Here is an 18,131-nt window from a genome sequence, read left to right on the forward strand (position 1 = left end):
TGGGTCAGAAAGCTTACCACCAAATCTTTATTCACAAAAAAGATGAAACAGAGATCACAAATTCACAAGAAGAAACACACCCATTAGAAAACTATGTCTTAAGAGTCCAAAGTTTAATACATCAAATTCACACACACACACACACCCCACTCAACTAGACAGACATTAAACACCACTCCTGCTTTGCTTGCTTGCTTTGTTTACATGACTCGGACTAATTTTATTTATTTATTTCTTTCCTCGAAGTTTTACTCCAAGAGCCCTCTCCAGCTTAGTAATTATCTGCTGATTTGGAATGGCCTTACCAGATTCATACTCTTGGATCACTTGGGGCTTCTCATTGATCATCTGCATAAAACATCACCAGCAGCATTCATGTATCAGTAATAAGGATCAAAGGCTTAGGGTCATAGAAACTCGTAGGGGGTGAGAGAGAGAGACTTGTGCGAGCTGAGCTTGGGTAAACTTTTTGTCCATTCGAGCTTGCATGATGCTTTTCTTCAGTTCTGTGGGCACCCTTTCATCTGCATATATAAATGCAAGTGAGAAATTGAATTACATGTAATAAATGCAAACTAGGCTTAAAAACTCATCATATCATTCTGTTGTGTTGGGCTTTTCTAAAAATCGAAAAGGAGCAAAAGCATCCGAATCTTCAAAACATTCACTTTGATTCATTACATTGTAGCTTTTATTCATAAATTACCATGAAGAAAAATATTTTTTAAGTGTTTTAAAATGAAATAATGAAAAACAACATTCCAAAACAAACATAGGAACTAGAAAAGTTGCATTTGAATCATAAATATAATGCTCTCAATGGTTAATTTAGTAGCAAAATTTTGCATTTTACGTTCCAACGTCACAGAAAACATTCTGAATAATTCGAACTCAGTATTAAAAACAAAAAAAATGTATTGTGATACATTCAAAATTTTGTAATGTTAGGGTCTGGTACGACCAAAAAAAAAAAAAAAAAAATTCTGCCAAAACATTCCAAATGAAATGAAACTTTCAACTATGATTGCAGAAACGTCAAAACAAATTAAAGGTCATCAAAATGGTTCATGCAGGACAGATGATGAATGAGAAACCAATGGAACTTATGTACCATTCAGATGATGAATGAGAAACCAATGGAACCTATGTTCCAAACACACATTGAGCTAACCACAATCTCATTCATCCAGGAGTTAAGTCCGATAACTTTCATGTTAACGTCCTCACTGACCCCAATGCACAAGATGAGATAAGACTATTCCAATCTAGAAAAATATCATTGTTCTCACAATCACAAAGAAGAATAAGCAAACCGATGCCCAAATAACACAGATACCATGTTTTCTTTGTATTTTAAAGTTTCCTCATGGACCTTATCATGCAATCACTAACATTACCTGCTATCGCTACAATGTCTCTAATGACTCCCATTTTATAGAGAATAACTCATGCCAATGAGCCCAATTTCTTCATACTTCAACATAGAAGCATAATGAATAAGTAAAGATATGTTAGTGGGCCTACAAATGCCAGAGCACTACCAGTTTTCAGAGAAAATGCCCTCCTCTGATAGGATGGAGAGTTCACAATAACAGAGAAGTTGCTATGAAGAATGAGTATGGCACACATGAACGTGAAACAGATACTACTATTTCTTTCTAAGGTATCTCTGATAATTCACACTTTCTAGAGAAAAAGAAAGCTCAAGTCCTTCATACTTCAACATAGAAGCATTATGAATAGGTTCAGAGATGCTAGTGGACCTAAAGAACACTACCAGGTTTCAGATAATGAAAGCTTCCCTAAGTGTGGAAAAAGAGTAACATCCTGAGAGGATATGTTCAAAATAGCAGAAAGTTGCTATGAAGAATGAGAAAGATCCACACGTGTGAAACAGATGGTCAATTAAATGGATGTCAGATCAAGATTACAGGTCCATATGCCAACTTCGAGAAAAACACTCCAATAAGAATTGGGCAATCCAAATGAAGCTTACTCATCCATTTGAAGATTTATCACTAGTCTTTGTGTCCTTAATAGTAAAGAAACCCTTTGTGGGAAAAAGATTTCCCAGCATGGGACACACAGCATTATAAATAAAAAAATCCCAATCCTCAACAAATTGAGGACAATAACCAGTTACATCAGAGTTTACTAGAAAAAATATAAAGAGGTTATATTATGCAGAAAGAATGATTCTGAGTCGAATGAGCTGAACTCAGAGGCATGGCCCTGATGGAATGGAATTTGAAAAGTAAGCTAAAGAGAAAGCATTTGCGAGTAACAAACTGCTCTGACAAAAGTTCATTCAAAATAAGAGGGGGTTATGTATTTGTTTCCAGTCTGCCGGAGCTTGGTAGTCGTAAGATAGTAAGATATATCATCCTTCCAGCCCGACTCCTTCATAGAGAATTGGTTGGGGTTCTCTCGCGTCTCGAAAGGCCTCGTAAACGTTTCAGCGCCTTTTAAGACTCGGAGACTCAGCCCTACCCGGATTAGTGATAACAGATGCTTGAAAGAGGGGTTCATTAGGCGCTCCCCGCTCGGGATTCTTTCTTCTGGTGGTTTTTCGCGGTCAGGGCAGCGGCCTTATCACCTCCATACTCCTTCCATCAGAACCAGATAGAAGGTAGGGCAGTTGAATCCCGGGTTGATCAAACGGGGGCTTGAAATCAAAGTCTTTCACTACCACCTGCAGATAGGAAGGAAAGAGAAGTTGCAGATAAGCTAGAGTCCAGCAGCAGTCAGTGGAATTCGTTTTTCCACTCCCTCCAACTTTCCACAATTATTGTCCAACGGATTTCAAAGTTCATGGAGATTGAAAATCCTTGCAATCAAACATACCCTAAATGGACTATCAAGCTACCGCCCAGGGTTGGGCACCTTAAACTGCTTTAAGATGGGAAGTCCCCCTACATTCCAAAAAACTGCAGGGCTTCTTCATAGCGCTCTCAACTTTTACCCACTTAATATTGAAATGCTAAACCCTTCCCAACTTTCCAGCTCAGCCATCCATGCCTACAAACATGAGAATGCACCTTCCCCATGATTTAGCTGAACATTTGAGTCAATAGCATTTGCTAATTCATGGAAATTTTTTATTTTTTGATAGATAAAATAAATAAATAAAAACTAATTCATGGATTTAATTTTCAAATTAAATAGACATACACACTATCAGTTGGATACGATGATTCCATATATATAATTAGTATTCAAAAAGAACAAGGACATCAGGACTGCAACAAATCAAACAGCATTCCTGTTCTCAATGTTTAAACCATTTAGAATAATAGTATCAGTAGCTGAAAAATGATAATATTCCAAATAGGTGTCAAAGGTCCACACACTGCTGGTTTCAATACATTAACACGTGCATAAAAAAGTAACTCTTAAGTTGTCTTTGATGCCTAGATAAATAAACAAGATGATATTTAAAGATGTTCACACTATTATTTGTAATTATACCTTCAAACATGAACTGCCAGATCAAAAGACTGGAAAATTTACAAACATCCTCAGAACTTTCCAGGATATACAAATAAATATAGACAATTATTAGAAATAGAAGACATAATTCAACCATTTTAGAAAATCTAAATTAAAAGGGTATTTACATTAGCACCAAAATAAATATAAGAATGTAATTCATTGCTAGCCATGTAATAGAGACATTGACACGTGTTCTGGTGTTTGACATGAGTATGTTGTGTCATACATACTGGCCTCAACAAACATGATACACAAATTATTTTTTTTTTGGCAAAGTGTGCCAGCATGTGTTTGAACATGAGTATGACAGTGTTCAACATTACAAATTCTCTGGAATTGGTGTATCATTGTAAAATTGAGAATCAAAAAAGTTGAAGCACTCACGAGCAAGATTCTCCGTTTCTTCATCAAGCTTCCTTGTGTTCAAAGTAGTACCACTAGAGGCAGCTTTGTTTGTCCCCGCAGTAGCTGCAAGAGATGATAAAAACCATAAGCAATGGAAGCCAATATCCCAACGTGGATGCCATACCAGATGCTCAAGAAATCAACACAACCACTGTCAAATGCTAAAGTTAAACAATTTTAATCAACGAAGTGCCTCAAAAATATATAACTAGATTTTTTATTTTTTTATAAGTTATAACAAGAAAAAGGACAGCTAGTCAAGCACAACTGATATGGGAGAACATGCATGCTCACTATCCTAGACATACCATGATCCAATAAAATGGCGTGCTTGGGTAGCATAGACTAATATTATGAATTTAAGATTTCATTTCGTAGGTCCAATAGTCAATGTGGAACTATGGCATACAACCAATATACTCCTAATTTATCATTTATTTCACTTTGCCACTCTTAGACAATGAACTGTCACATCTAAATCCTAAGATTTTTAAGCGTGCAAAATTATGTTAAGGAGGTGTGGGGCCCTAAAGTACCTTTGAAAGTTGCTTTCTTAGTTTGGGTAGCTTCATTGGGTAAAATTCTTACTTTGGACAATGTTATGAAGAGATAGATTATCTCGGTAAATTTTTGTGGCCTTTGTAAGGAGGATGGCGAGTCTGTGGATCATATCCTTATCCATTGCAAGGTGGCTTCAAAGATTTGGTTGCACTTCTTGGGTTTTTTTTTTTTGGCATCTCTTGATGTGCTCCGAAGACTTTTCATGCTTTAATAGTTGGGTGGTTAGCCATTGATGGGGGTTTCTCGGCTTTCAAGAGAAAACTTTGGAGTTTAACACCTATCACAATTTGCTGGGAGATCTGGAAAGAGAGAATCCTTAGGACTTTTGAGGGGAAAGGAGACCTCCTTGCAAGGAATTTTGTTCTCTATTTTTTTTTGGAGTAAGGCTTTCCGGGAATCAAATGGGGTCTTTTTAGAAGATTTTGTAACAAAGTGGGGCTGTGTGTGTAGCATTGAGGTGTAATCTGGGTTTGTCTTGGTCTTTTTTTCTTTTTTCTTTTTCTTTTTCTTTTTGAGCTTTTATTTAGTTTCACAGTCATCTCGACCGTGTTTGTTTCAATAACAATCTTTGACTTATAATATAAAAACATTATGCCTTAAGACAAGGGATAATCACACTAATACACTATTTGGGCGCACCTCCATTGAAATACGCACATGAGACACATACCTCAAATGTTTGAGGCACGTCTCAAGGTTGATTCCAATCTCGAATAAAGGTGGATTGCATCAGCTTGTTAATTAATGCTCGCTAAAGGTAGAGCAGAATAGCAAATGCCTCAAAGTACAGCTGGTGTAAATTATTCTCAAACAATTAGCATGGATCTGAACTTGTTGATTCTGGTGCTGAATAGTGAAACAAGATTCATGTTATCAACCACAATATTTGGGAGGCTACTTTGTTAATGCTTATATTTTATATATATTTTTTGATAAATACTTATATTTGATACCATGGAGCTTACACTCCATGAGGCTTTCACACATCTTTGAGTTATGCTACCTCACCTTATGACACTTCCATTTGAAACACTGGTCCAAGAAGCATTGCACATTTACATTTCATCAAGTCAACTTTAAAATAAATTAATTTTCATCCATTCTTTTTTTTATTGGTAAAAGAAGAGATATATAAAGGGGATGGTGAGATGGCTAGGACCACGCCTCAGGAAACGGAGGTCCTGAGTTCGATTCCCCCCTTGGTGGCCACCCCCTAGGATTTGTCCCAGTACACCTGAGAGAGAGAGAGAGGGTTCAGAAACATAAGAAATCCTATTGTGTAATTCTTCTTTTGAAGTATGGGTAATGATGTAATGTCACTAAGATTTCAAAGAGATCCATAAATTCCTTCATGGTCAAGTACATGTTGTCCAACATTTCTTGTGTTTGTATACCATCAAACATTATGCACATATTTCAACTAAAATCTTGCAAGTAAAGGAAGGCTGCTGCAAAATCCATGGAATGTCAGTATTGTCCAACTTAGAAATCCACACAAATATAGAAAAATGCATGCTCACTGTCCTTATATATATATATATATAGGGGACGGATCATGGGACATATGTAAAAACAATGTAATAATAAAAAAAATTCAAAATATGGGTTAGATGTTTTGGATTGAGCTGATTTTTTGTGAGGATGATCTCTACGATGAGAAGATCATCCTAAAAAAAAATCAGCCCAATCTGAAACATCTAACCCCATCAAAAGTGACTAAGAATGTGGACCGTCAATTTTTTACCAATAATTTGTAACAACCTTTGATGGACTTACAAGTTTCAGATTGAGCTGATTTTTTGTGAGGATGATCTTCTCATCATAGAGAACATCCTCACAAAAAATTAGCTCAATCCAAAACCTCTAACCCATATTTTGAATAACCATTGTTTTTACATATGTCCCATGATCCGCCCCCATATATATATTTCCAGATTAACTTTGAATGTAATCTTGAGTTGTGGTATTTGTATACCCACATGCATCTATTATACAAATCCGCAGTTAAATTTCCCATATTTTATTTCATTCAACAACAGGAGAAAAAAAAATTCATTGGAAGGATTATATTATGTACTAGAAAGTCATCTCTTCTACACTAATCGCATACGAGGTGCTCGAACAAAAAAAAGAATCTCTCAAGCTTTCCTCTCCATGTTGCGACTCCAAGTTAATGATCAGGCATCCAACAAAAAAAAAAATCAATTGAGACATCAAAATCAAGACTCAGTATGACAATACTACATCAACCTAAAAATCTGACACTTTTAAACGATAAATTATAAATTATTTTAATGGAATTAAACAATAAATATAAGATTATCACGAGGTTTTACTTCTGAGTTCTGATCGCAATTATACAAATCTAACCAAATTCACGTAAGAAACAACAATCGATGAAAAACAAAACGAAGGTAAATCAGAATACATTAACGTATCAACAAGAAATAAATCGATCGCCTCCGAATTAAAAAGAAAAAGAAAATCGATCAAAGCATATGAGACGAAAAACATAAAACTGGAATAGTGATTGTTAGAAAAGAACCCTAAAATTGATTATTTGAAGAAGAAGAAGAAACCTTTCTTGAGGGTTTCGATCTCAGCCCCAGAGCGACGAGCAGCGTTGACGGCTTTCTCGTCTTTCTTAGCAGCGGCGTTGGGAGCTTTCTTGCGAATCACCACTGGTTCCCAATCCTGCGTCAATGGTCCGATTCCTGACATTCTCTCTCTCTCTCTCTCTCTTGGTTCCTTGAAACAAACTCTTCTCAAATGTTTTTTTTTTCCTGTTTGCTGAGAAGAAATTAAATCACGCCCATGGTTTAAATACCGGTATTTCGTCTCGCCTCTTCACTCACCGATACCGAGTTGACTCGTCCGAACCATCTCGTTTAAATTACGTGAAATTATTTGAAGGGGTCATCTAGTTGCACACCACATATTGCCAATTGCACTCCATCATTTAAAAATTCCCCTGCACTCCATTTGGATGATTACACTCCAAAATTAATTGCACTCCTTTAAAAAAAAAAAAAAATATTCATTCTTATTCAACTATGCCCACAGAAATTATTGCAAAATTACATTCCCTTAAAATACACAAATTTATTTTAATTCTTAAACAAATATTAAAAAATTAGTACTTTAAGTTGGAGCCAAAGAGAACAGATAAAATCAATCACAAAGCACGAGCAAAGTAGTGTACCAGCAGAGAATACAAACACAAAATTAAAAGGAAAAAATAAAGGTTAAACTTTAAAAGATTATGTATTGGAGTGCAAGCAGTCAGTTACAACAGAGATTAAAAAAAAAATAAAGAATTTTTATAGGTTGGCCTGCAACCAACAATTAGTGGTGTGCAACCAGTCGGTCCCTTATTTTAATAAGTTTAGGATTAATATTAGAGAGCTGCTAGTGGCACCCCAGCTTTAACTTATTGCACTCCAATTTCTTAAATTATTTATCAACCCCCAATAAGAGATTAAAACACACACTTGGAACATTATCAAAGGCTCAAATTATAAACTAAACATTACAAAACGTTACAACACTTGTTCAAACCATTTCAGTAGTTGTTTTACTTATGATTAGACTTGTATAAAATCCTAAACCAAGAAAAAAAAAAAAAAATCTAGCACGAAAAAATAAAATTAAAAATGAGAGATCATCTATTGGCGCCCCAACATTTACTTATTCTCAATCATTCACTTATTTTCTTCATTTTTAATTGAGGTGTAATAAGTAAAAGCTGGGGTGCCAATAACAGCTCTCTATTATTATGGATTGGAAGGTGGTCTATTAAAAAAAAAAAAAAATCTTATTTTAATTTATTAAATCATATAGATTAATGATTTTATATCTAAAAATACAAAATCCAATTGACTAAACCAAATTTTCAAAAATATCAGACAACTCACCTATCATTGACTATCTCACCCAGTGGCTTTGAAGGCCGAATGGTACCAAAAATTTGCACAATGAATGATTCTACAACTCTTCCGAGAGGAGATGATTTACCAATGTGAATTGACCATCACATGAAATATCAAATCTACAAAAACTCAATCTAGTAAATGGATATTTTTCATATGAAATAATTAATTCATAATGATTTAAATATATATGTAATTTTATAATTGAATATCTTTTAATTGATCACATTCATTTTAACGTAGTTGAGGTGGCACAAGACAATGACCATAGCTTGGACTAGAAGATTAAAGCTATACGTATCTGAGATATGGTAGAACTCACGTTCTTGGAAAAAAGACTTATCTTGGCTTTTTTTTTTTTTTTTTTGGTTGAGTAAGCTGGAGTGCTGGACTTGGAGATGAGTTCAACACTACCAATGGCGATCCGTAAATAAGAATTGTATACAAAAGGAAAAGGTGACTGGTGTGTGTGTGTGTGTGTGAGTGAGAGAGAGAGAGAGAGGATGTACAGAAGAAAATTTTAGGAAACGTGATCTGTTTTGCCAATTTACAACTCAAGCTTAGAAGTTCAACTCTCGAGAGTGCTTTGTACACAAATAAACAAATGTGATCAGCAGTGTAAGTACTCGCAGTCAAGCAAGCGAGCAAGAATCTCCTCACAGCTTGGTCGTTCATCTGGTCGTTCTGCCCAACAATCTGTCCAATTAGGAACCAACATAATATGAGCTTTTATGAAATTATCACAGAAGGTTAAAAAATGGAAGACAACTAAATTTTTTAAAATTGATAAACCTGCAATCAACTTGCTTAGGGGGCCTTCAGGAATCTCCAGCCGCGAACCATCATTAGCAACTGTATACACGACCTGAACCATACAACAAAAACAAAAAGTAAAACTTGGTCGTTTGTTTAGTCTTCTTGGACACCTAAGTTAGGGCCGTTAAAATAACTTACCTGCACTGCTGGTACACCATCCCATGGTCTATTTAGAGTGCAGAGTTCCCAGATTATCACACCAAGGCTAAACACATCACATTTCTCTGTGAAAGGTTCGTTGCGGATGAGTTCTGGAGCCATCCATTCTGGAGTTCCTGCAGATGAGGTATCTCCCATGGGAACGTCTGTCATTATTCTTGAGAGTCCAAAATCACAGATCTTAACTGTCCAATACCTATTCACTAGGCAATTTGCACTTTTTAGATCACGGTGGACCGTTTTCATCCGGTGTATGCACATTAACCCCCTTCATTGTCAGCATAAAACTACAGTCAGTTAAAGAGTCCACCAAATCACAAAGATCAAATCAATGAAATTAAGTCGGGAGCATTTGATGGCCAAAATCAAGATTCTTTGATTTAGAGGCCAGACATGCATATTAGTTCAGTAAGACTTGCCCTGGTAGATGGCTAGAAACTGATAATTAGAGATGCAGTAGCCAAGGCCAAGAAATAAGTGGGGAGAAGACTGACATACAAAAAACATCCGATATTGAAGGTAACTTAAATACGCAACTCAAGCATTTATCAAGACACGGGTATAAATAAACATGATGTTTCTTGATTATCCAATATTCAACGCCATGAAGCATAGCTTGTTTATAAAATTTTCCTTTTAGTTTGATTGGTATGTATATGTCACATATTACTCTAGAAGTACACCTCCACTTTAACCATCCACCCTGGATTCTATGAGCAACATCACAATCAGTTTTTCCATCTTTATGTTTAAGTGTGCAGCATCATAATCAGTTTGATTGGTATGTATGTCACATAACCAACCCAGTTTTTGATAAAGGAGTTGAGATGAAGATCAAAAGAGGAATGATAATAATATGGTGAAAATAGCATGGACAAACGGTAAATTAGCTTCCACTTTGGCAAACCACCATTTCCCTCAACTTGGCAAGGCTTAGTCACAATTACAACCTGGGTATCTACAGACTCACTTCCCTCTACCCAAAAAAATTGTAAGAAAGATCCAATTCAGTGGAGCCATAGAAGTATACTTTAGTAGTTCAATTCAAATGATGGTGATGAAAGATGTGAACCACTGAACCATCATATAGTGGGCTGAAGGTGTACTCTAAAGTAATAGGAACATGAAAGGATACTAAAGTAAGGAGTGCCCGAGTTACCCTAATACACAACAATGCATGAGGATAAATATATGACTCCAATAAGATAGGTGCATGTTAAACCAACCTGCATATATCGCACAGCATCTTGAGTCTCTTGCGCCAGCTGAGTTTCTTTTTCTGGCCACTCATATGGATCAAATAATACAAGGATCCCATATCCATGTATTCAGTAACCATTGACAAGTGAGGAGGCTTCATGCATGCACCAAGAAATAAAATAACTGCAAGGAACAGAATCAATTGTTTCACAAAAGGGATAAAATTATCCAGAGAATACTACAGGCATAATTTCTTTAATATAAGATCTAGAACATTAGATGAGGGAAGCAATAAAGGGGAAATTGACCATTGATGAGCAACACCAATTCTTTTATGATTATATTCCAATTATTAATTCAAGCCTCTGAGATGCTAAACTATCATAGCCAACAATTTTTTAAATGATATAACTAATATGAAAAAGTAGAAATTGAGCAATTGGAGTAATAGTAGAGTACCATTTGGGTGTCGGAGACGACTGAGGAAAAGAAAGAAAAAAAAAAAAAAAGGAAAAAAGAAATCCTGAGTTAGAGAAGAAAAATTGGATGAAAATAAGCTAAGATTCTCCAAAGATCCATTAAAGATACCTTAGAATAGATATTTCTTTGCAAAAGTCCTCCATATTTTCTATTGTCAAATCTTGCTCAAGTAAAACCTTGATTGCAACATCTGTCCCATTCCAAATGCCACGGAAAACTTCTCCAAAGAACCCTAGAAACAAAAGAGGAATGTAAGATAATAGCTCATCAACATCAATTTCAAAGTAGTGTCTACTTTATGAATTTAAAACTTAAAAAGTAATAATTGGTTGAAGAAACAGACTAACTGATGAAACAGGTTTTGCATGCAGTGCCCTTTTTTCAAGCTATTACTTGCAACTCTCTTAAAATTTATTTTAAGAATAACACTGACAGACAAAGATATCAAGCAGAGGAAGATTTCGCTGACACGTCAAGAAACAAGAATGGGAGCAAAAAGCTGCAGTCCCCTCAGATATATTCCTAGACCGTGTTATTGAAGTCCTATGATCTACGATTTGATCCTTCTATTCGAAATATACCTTAAACTAAAGAACTTGAATCTTATATATGAATCCCTTTTGATAATGGGTGAGGTCAGCCACAAAGCACATATCCTGATCGCCTTTTGGCATGTTGCAAATTTCTTATGGCCATTTGAATGGGTGTAATATGGGTTTGATGCCTGATTTAGCCAAAACAAGCAAGGGCCAAGATAGTTTTTGATCGGAGATCTGATCTTCATCATTCAATGTTTCTTTTTTCTTTTTTCTTTTTTCTTTTTTTCGATAAGTCATCATTGAATGTTTCTGGATTTGGGCAGAATGGAAAAATCACTTCCATGCTCTTTCCAGTTATATATGGCTTCCCGCTAATTTTGTGTTGGTTAGAAAGAACTTACCCAACTTTTCAGAGATGTTTGGATCTTTCTTACTATTTTTTTTGGTATTTTGTGCACATATTTCACAGATTTCACTTATTCTTACTCCTTTTTGGATTTTTGGGTGTCTAAAACTTTGCGGTGGTGAAAATGATGATTTTGGTTAGTTGTATCTTTAAATAATTTGGCGTAATATGGTTTTTCATTGTTGGAAAGAAGTGAATTCTGTGTTTTGAGCTTACTGAAGTCCTAGAGGTAATCTTTTTGGCGATTTGAACCATTAGTTTCTCCATCATATCATGCTGGGTTGTTGATAAAAGCCTTTATCATGACCAAGGACACCTCTGCATCCACTTTGGGTTGCATTGGTAATAGGATCCCTTACACTCTTTCATGGATAAATGCTTTCACAAATCATAACATGAAGGTTAAATGGAACTAAACTATATACTTTACTCAGACACAATTGAAACCCTTACCTCTAAAATGTTGATGGGATACATCAATTGAAACGTTATTAAGACCTTTAAAAGTGATTCAAAGTTTGTGGAGTGGGATGCTACGTTCACTTCTTTATTCTATGGAGCCCCATATTAGCAATGGCCTTTAGAGAATCAAGACTGAGAGGATCTACGGGATGTGGTAGCAACAAATGTTTTTACAATAAAATAATGTTGCTTGGACTAATAACAAAAGATAAAACAATAAAAGGAGTTGGAGGATGGATAAAAAATGAAGTTTCTTTATAACGAAATAACATTGACTGATCAAAGGGAAGAGGGTGCCTCCCTATCAGTGGTTTGACAAAGAAGATAACATCAAATTCTTCCATCTGATTGCTAATGTTCAAAGATGATATCATGATATTACTAGGCCAGTAGTAGATGGGTGTCTATGAAAGATGGATGATCAAGAAGGAGGTGGTGTGCTATTTTTCAAAGTTTTATTCTGAACAATGTTCTCATCAACTATATTTGGATGTTTTGATCTGACTGTATTAGCTTGGACCACTACAGAGGATGAAGAGAGATGGAAGGTGATAAAGTGCCTGGGTACATGGTTTCTATTTGGCCTTGATAAAAGTTGTTTGGGGGGTGGTTGCTAGGGACTTCATGGAGGGCTTAAAGAAGAATTTCAGGAGGAAGCTTTCTTGGATTACTATTCTGACAGTACTTTTACCTCTTTTAGTGTTAAGAAAGCAAGGGATGGATGATGTTAGTGTCTGTAGGCCATTAACATGGTATAGACTATAGAATGAAGGTACAAGCTAGCTTAGTTGGTAAAGTCAATGGATTATGAAACCACAGACCTACGTTCAATTCCCACCATCACCAAGTTACTGATTTCATCAAAAATTGGCTTACCAATCCAAAAAGAAGGGGAAAAAACATGGTATAGAACGCCTACACGTCATTGTTGAAACCTTCACTTATAGGATCAAAGAGGTTTCCCCTGCTCAAGGTGCCCTTGAGGGATTCTCATTTTAGGATCTAAGAGTAAGTACCGGAAATAGGAACTTCAGGTGAGCAAAAGTGACAGATTCTGATTTTGGAGGAACCTGGTATGGAGAAGAACCACCATAGGCGTTTCTGGTTGTTTTCATTTTGTCTAACAGAAAAAGGTCGTGAAGGGTTGCTTGAATGTCAATGACCTGGATATTTCCATGGAATTTATACATGGTTAGAAATATCAATTATCGGGAATTGAATATTAGATCAAGCTTCTCACTCTTATTAGAGATGCTATCACTTCCTCCTCCACTGAGGACAAGGGTTTGTGTAGATGGAACCGAGATGGGCTCTTAATGGTGAGTTCACTATAATGCTCTTCAGATTTGCCGATCCAGCCACCTTCCCTGACATCATTTGTTTAGGGTTCTTAAAGTCCCCACAAAAGTGAGATTTTTTGTATGTCTGCTAGCTTGGACAAGATTTGATGGTTGATCATTTAAACGGTCTCAATAAGATAATTGTAAGCTTTAGTGCTATGTGTATCATCAGTGGCAATTCTGTAAATAATCATCTCCTCATGGTTTGGCTAGGGAAGTTCAACACCACATGCTAGACCATGCCTAAGACTGTCATGGATGCTTGTCAAAGTTGGTACACTTGTGCTCTCTTCCAGAGACCAAGTCAAATGGAGCATCTCTGCTTTGCGGTTTTGTTGGAGACTTTAAAAAGAAACAACTACACATCTTAGGAAAGAGAAAGAGGAGCAGCTATAATCCTAAGAATCAATGTTCTCTTACTCAGATGGTCTTAAGTCTTCAAATATTGTGAATGTTTTTTCTCTCTTTTTTGACGATTTATCATTTGATGAGTCTCTACTGTAAATACTTTGGGGGGGGGGGGGTAATTTTTTTGTAATTCTATGGAGGTCTTCAGTCTTCCTGACCTCTTACGAGTGTATATTTCTTTGGAATTCATCCCTTATAGTGTACCATGTACATAAATAATGGATATTTGATTTCTCTAGTATTTCAGAGAACGATATACTGTAACTCAATATAAACTGAATGATACAAATTGTAGAAGTTGATATGGGAACTGCTATGCATGAGGTGTGGCACTACCAACAGAAGAATAAAGAAATCACATGATCCCTCACAATATTCTCTACAAGTGCAGGGAAATTTTTTGGAACAATAACACTTACCAATCCCAACACGGGTTCCAATAGTTAATTCTGAGAAATCAATATTCCATTCTTGAAAAGGTAATAATGGTTTGTCCAGAAATTTTGATTCAAGCACTCTGTTCCATGTTGAGACTACTTCAGGATTTCCTACGAAGTTTGAAGGCCCACTTGTCTCAGAAGCCTGACCCCTAAATTCATGAGGTGATGAAGGTAATGATACTGCCTTCTGTGAACTTATTTGCTTCCTGTGAAGATTAGATATAGCAGACCTTTCACCTGACATTTCGCTGTGACCATCTAGACGGAAATTTGATACCTGAAAGAAAAACATGTGCAGTAAGTTCTGAAGCTCTGTTCAGAAGTTCTTTGAACCAACATGGAAGATATGAGGAAACAATCATCAAAGATATGAAAGAAATTTTTTATTCAACTAGGACTAGTACTCAATACTTTAACTAGCAAAATCATTTGTGCTGCATATGGAGGATATCTAACTAAAAAAGATCCAAAAGGACACCAATTCATTCAACATACTCAGAAACCAAATAAGCAACAGGGAAATATTGGTATAGAATGTCTCCAGAAGCGAAATAATTGGCAACCTCAAGGAATTTCCCTGTCCATCGTCAGGTCTAACAAATTAAGCCACTAAAGTGTCAACAGAATATGTACAACTTCTTAAAGCAGAAAAAACTTTCTAACCAAGGGAAGTGAAAGACATAGTTATGAACATCATCCATAATGGATGTGCTTTCAACTTCTCGACAGATAATAATCAAATGGTACTATACACAGCATAAGTAAAACAAATAACAAGCACCTACATTAGAAGAATCACGGGCTAGAGGCACTGGGCTGGTAATGTAGACTGGCATTCTTATCTTCATAAGAGTTCCCGAAGATGCCAATTTAGCTAAGTTGGTAAAGGCGTGTGGAGTGTTGACCCTGCAACCTAGATTCAAATCTCATTGACCTCACCTTGACTACTAACCACCTTGCTTGCCTAGCAAATAATAATAATAATATGGGTTCCTAAAACTTCTCCATGACAGAACTGTGCGATTGAACCAGTAATTGGCAACTGATATTTTGACCTACCACAAAACATGCCAAAATCAACAAAAATACATTTTCTAGAATTTCTAGAATAAGGTTGACATTGATCAGTAAATTCCTGATGACTGATGTGTGAAACATCAACAATGATGGTAAGAGCAATAAAAAGTTTCAATAGTTGATTAAAGAAGAGTTGCAAATCTGCTACAATATTCAAGATCTTTAGAACAAGGCCATGGAAAATCTTGAGCGATGTATCTGGCTTTTGAGTGCTAGTTGCTAGGCATGCCATAGCAACTCTTAAATGTATCAAGATCATACACGTGAAGTTGTGAACAAACGAAGATGAACTAACCTATATTCCTCTTGAAGTACTTGGACGCTATCATGGTTCAATAACAGTACAGGTCGAGGGCTGTTTTGGTAACATGCTTAGCAGAAATAATTAATATCTGCCAAAACCCTAATGAAAACTTCTCCAAAGTCAAATGGGATTTTCTACTGCTGGGAATTTTGTTTTGATGGTCCAAGATTTAACACTTCTTTAAGTTCAGAAATTTATATCTGTTAGAAAATGGAAGTAGTGGTGGAAGGGGGAGTGAGTCATTTTCAATAATAGTGATGGATGCAATAAGTCACAATTCATTCACCAATCATAAATAAAACTATGTTAACAAAAAGAACATTGTAATGCTAATATAAAAAAAGATAGAATATGTAAAAGATGCAATCCATGAGGACCAAGATAAGAGAAGCATACACTTCTTTGATCATTTGAACTATTGCTTTTGACATTCGTCGAATAAGAAAGTGATCCATCATCACCTTGTTCCTTCAAAAGGCGGTTTTGCTTTAGTGTTTCATTCATTGCTCGCACAGCCCTTGGCATAAGTTCATCAAAAGCATTATAAGCATTGTGGTCTATGGTACCACAAAAAAGAACAATATAAAATAGTCTTAAAACAAAGATGGGAATTTAAAAGTCAAGAAAATTGCTGAACTCAGCCTTTTGTTGGATCACGTTATGAACGTATTTTATAAATCTTTAGTGCACTAGAGTAACTTTTATCATTTATTTAGGTTGGTGGTAATTGGTGTTTTCACTTTGTTCGAACTTGTAGATATGGGGTAGCCCTTCGTTATAGTACACAAATTTTCTAAAGTGCATTTTATTTTTGTTGATTTGGGAGAGCTCCACAAAGCTACCCTCTAATATATTTGGATTTCTTCAACTACAAATGTATCCAAGCAAGGTTATGAATCAAATATTCCTGAAATTTGGTTTCTTTGTTATGAATCCATGTAATATTCTGTTTCTGCTAGGCTTCAATCGAGGACTCTTTCTTAGGGATGCATATTTTCCTTCTTTTTTCTTATTTTTGGCTTGTTTGCTTCTACACTATCAAAAAATTGTAATTGCAACTTCCAAGGAATTAACATTTTTTACGGGACATGTGGAACCACTTAATGAGACAACAAAGAAATTTTGCTCTTACTAATTGATTATGAGAAATTGGATCAGATTTTTCCTTTCAGATCCTAGGCATGCCCTTTGAAATGGGGTAATATTTGTGTGAAAGAGGTTCAAATGTTTTGGTTTAAAAATGAATTACTGATTTTGGCTCTCCGGATGGATCTCGAAAAATATGAAAATCTCCCTCCAAGCTGTACACATGATTGTCGTCAAACACTTTCCATAGAAAGATACATGTATGATATTGAGAACAGAATTCTGTTTAATCACCTTACCGTATCTGTTTCCCCTCTTTTCCTGCTACTCTTTCAGAGCCTGTATTTTCCTATGTGTTATAAAAAAAAAACCTCATAAAACATGAACCTCATAAAACATGAGACCATCATTTCACATTCCATTATTTTTGAATCTCCTCCCCCAGAACAAGTTTCTAAGCCTATTTTTTTATCAGCACTGCTGATCTTATGATCAATTCAGAATTTCGTAGAGAAACCATACATAGTGTCATTTTTCATTGTTATGATGCCTATTTATAAGAATGAACTAACAAAAGAATTAAATTTCCATGATTCCCCTAAAAAAAAACTGAACCATTTCTCTTTACCAAGTACTCGCATCAAAGAACCCTAAATATCTATTCTAACAAATTTTCCTTAAGATCATCTATTTTGCACAAAAAAAAAAAACAGCAATGTATGGTTTATTTCCACAAAATTTAAATTGGCTGGTTTTATTTATTTATTTATTTATTAGTAAGCCACTGTTTTAAATGTGATCAGGTTCATAGTCACCAAGTCAGGATTCAGGAATAAGTCGGCAAGGGAAAAATTCAGTAAAATTGGGAAACATCAGGAAAAAAAATCGGGAAAAAATCGAGAATGATAAGTCAAGAATTCCCATGCTGATGTCATTTATGCGTCCACAACATATTCAAAGTTTATACTATACAAAATATAACAAAGATTACAATCTGACAATCATGCCTCCAAATCAGTATTCACTA

General features: G+C 35.6%; 2 protein-coding genes across 6 annotated transcripts in view; both read right to left on the reverse strand.

Moving 5' to 3' along the window:
* Positions 1-7,257, reverse strand: LOC147411141 (multiprotein-bridging factor 1a). Its single transcript, XM_086444974.1, has 4 exons — positions 7,038-7,257; positions 3,877-3,960; positions 442-524; positions 1-348 (listed from the first exon to the last, which is right to left on the reverse strand). The coding sequence occupies exons 1-4, from the start codon at positions 7,177-7,179 to the stop codon at positions 229-231; spliced, it is 429 nt and encodes a 142-aa protein (XP_086301100.1). The 5' UTR covers positions 7,180-7,257; the 3' UTR covers positions 1-228.
* Positions 7,258-8,893: 1,636 nt separating this feature from the next.
* The window catches only part of LOC147411142 (putative serine/threonine-protein kinase SIS8), a 39,449-nt gene continuing 30,211 nt past the window's right edge, over positions 8,894-18,131 (reverse strand). For all 5 annotated transcript variants that reach the window (XM_086445016.1, XM_086445006.1, XM_086445003.1 and 2 more), the window contains 8 exons: positions 16,415-16,535; positions 14,617-14,914; positions 11,151-11,274; positions 11,022-11,041; positions 10,589-10,745; positions 9,342-9,630; positions 9,180-9,252; positions 8,894-9,083 (listed from right to left, as the gene is read on the reverse strand). In XM_086445016.1, the coding sequence (XP_086301142.1) occupies positions 8,998-9,083; positions 9,180-9,252; positions 9,342-9,630; positions 10,589-10,745; positions 11,022-11,041; positions 11,151-11,274; positions 14,617-14,914; positions 16,415-16,535 (1,168 nt within the window). In that variant the 3' untranslated portion in view covers positions 8,894-8,997. The remainder of the gene's footprint in view (positions 9,084-9,179; positions 9,253-9,341; positions 9,631-10,588; positions 10,746-11,021; positions 11,042-11,150; positions 11,275-14,616; positions 14,915-16,414; positions 16,536-18,131) is intronic.

This window comes from Akebia trifoliata, chromosome 1, assembly GCF_017979445.1.
Source record: "Akebia trifoliata isolate Shusen 1 chromosome 1, ASM1797944v1, whole genome shotgun sequence".
NCBI classification, from domain to species: Eukaryota; Viridiplantae; Streptophyta; class Magnoliopsida; order Ranunculales; family Lardizabalaceae; genus Akebia; species Akebia trifoliata.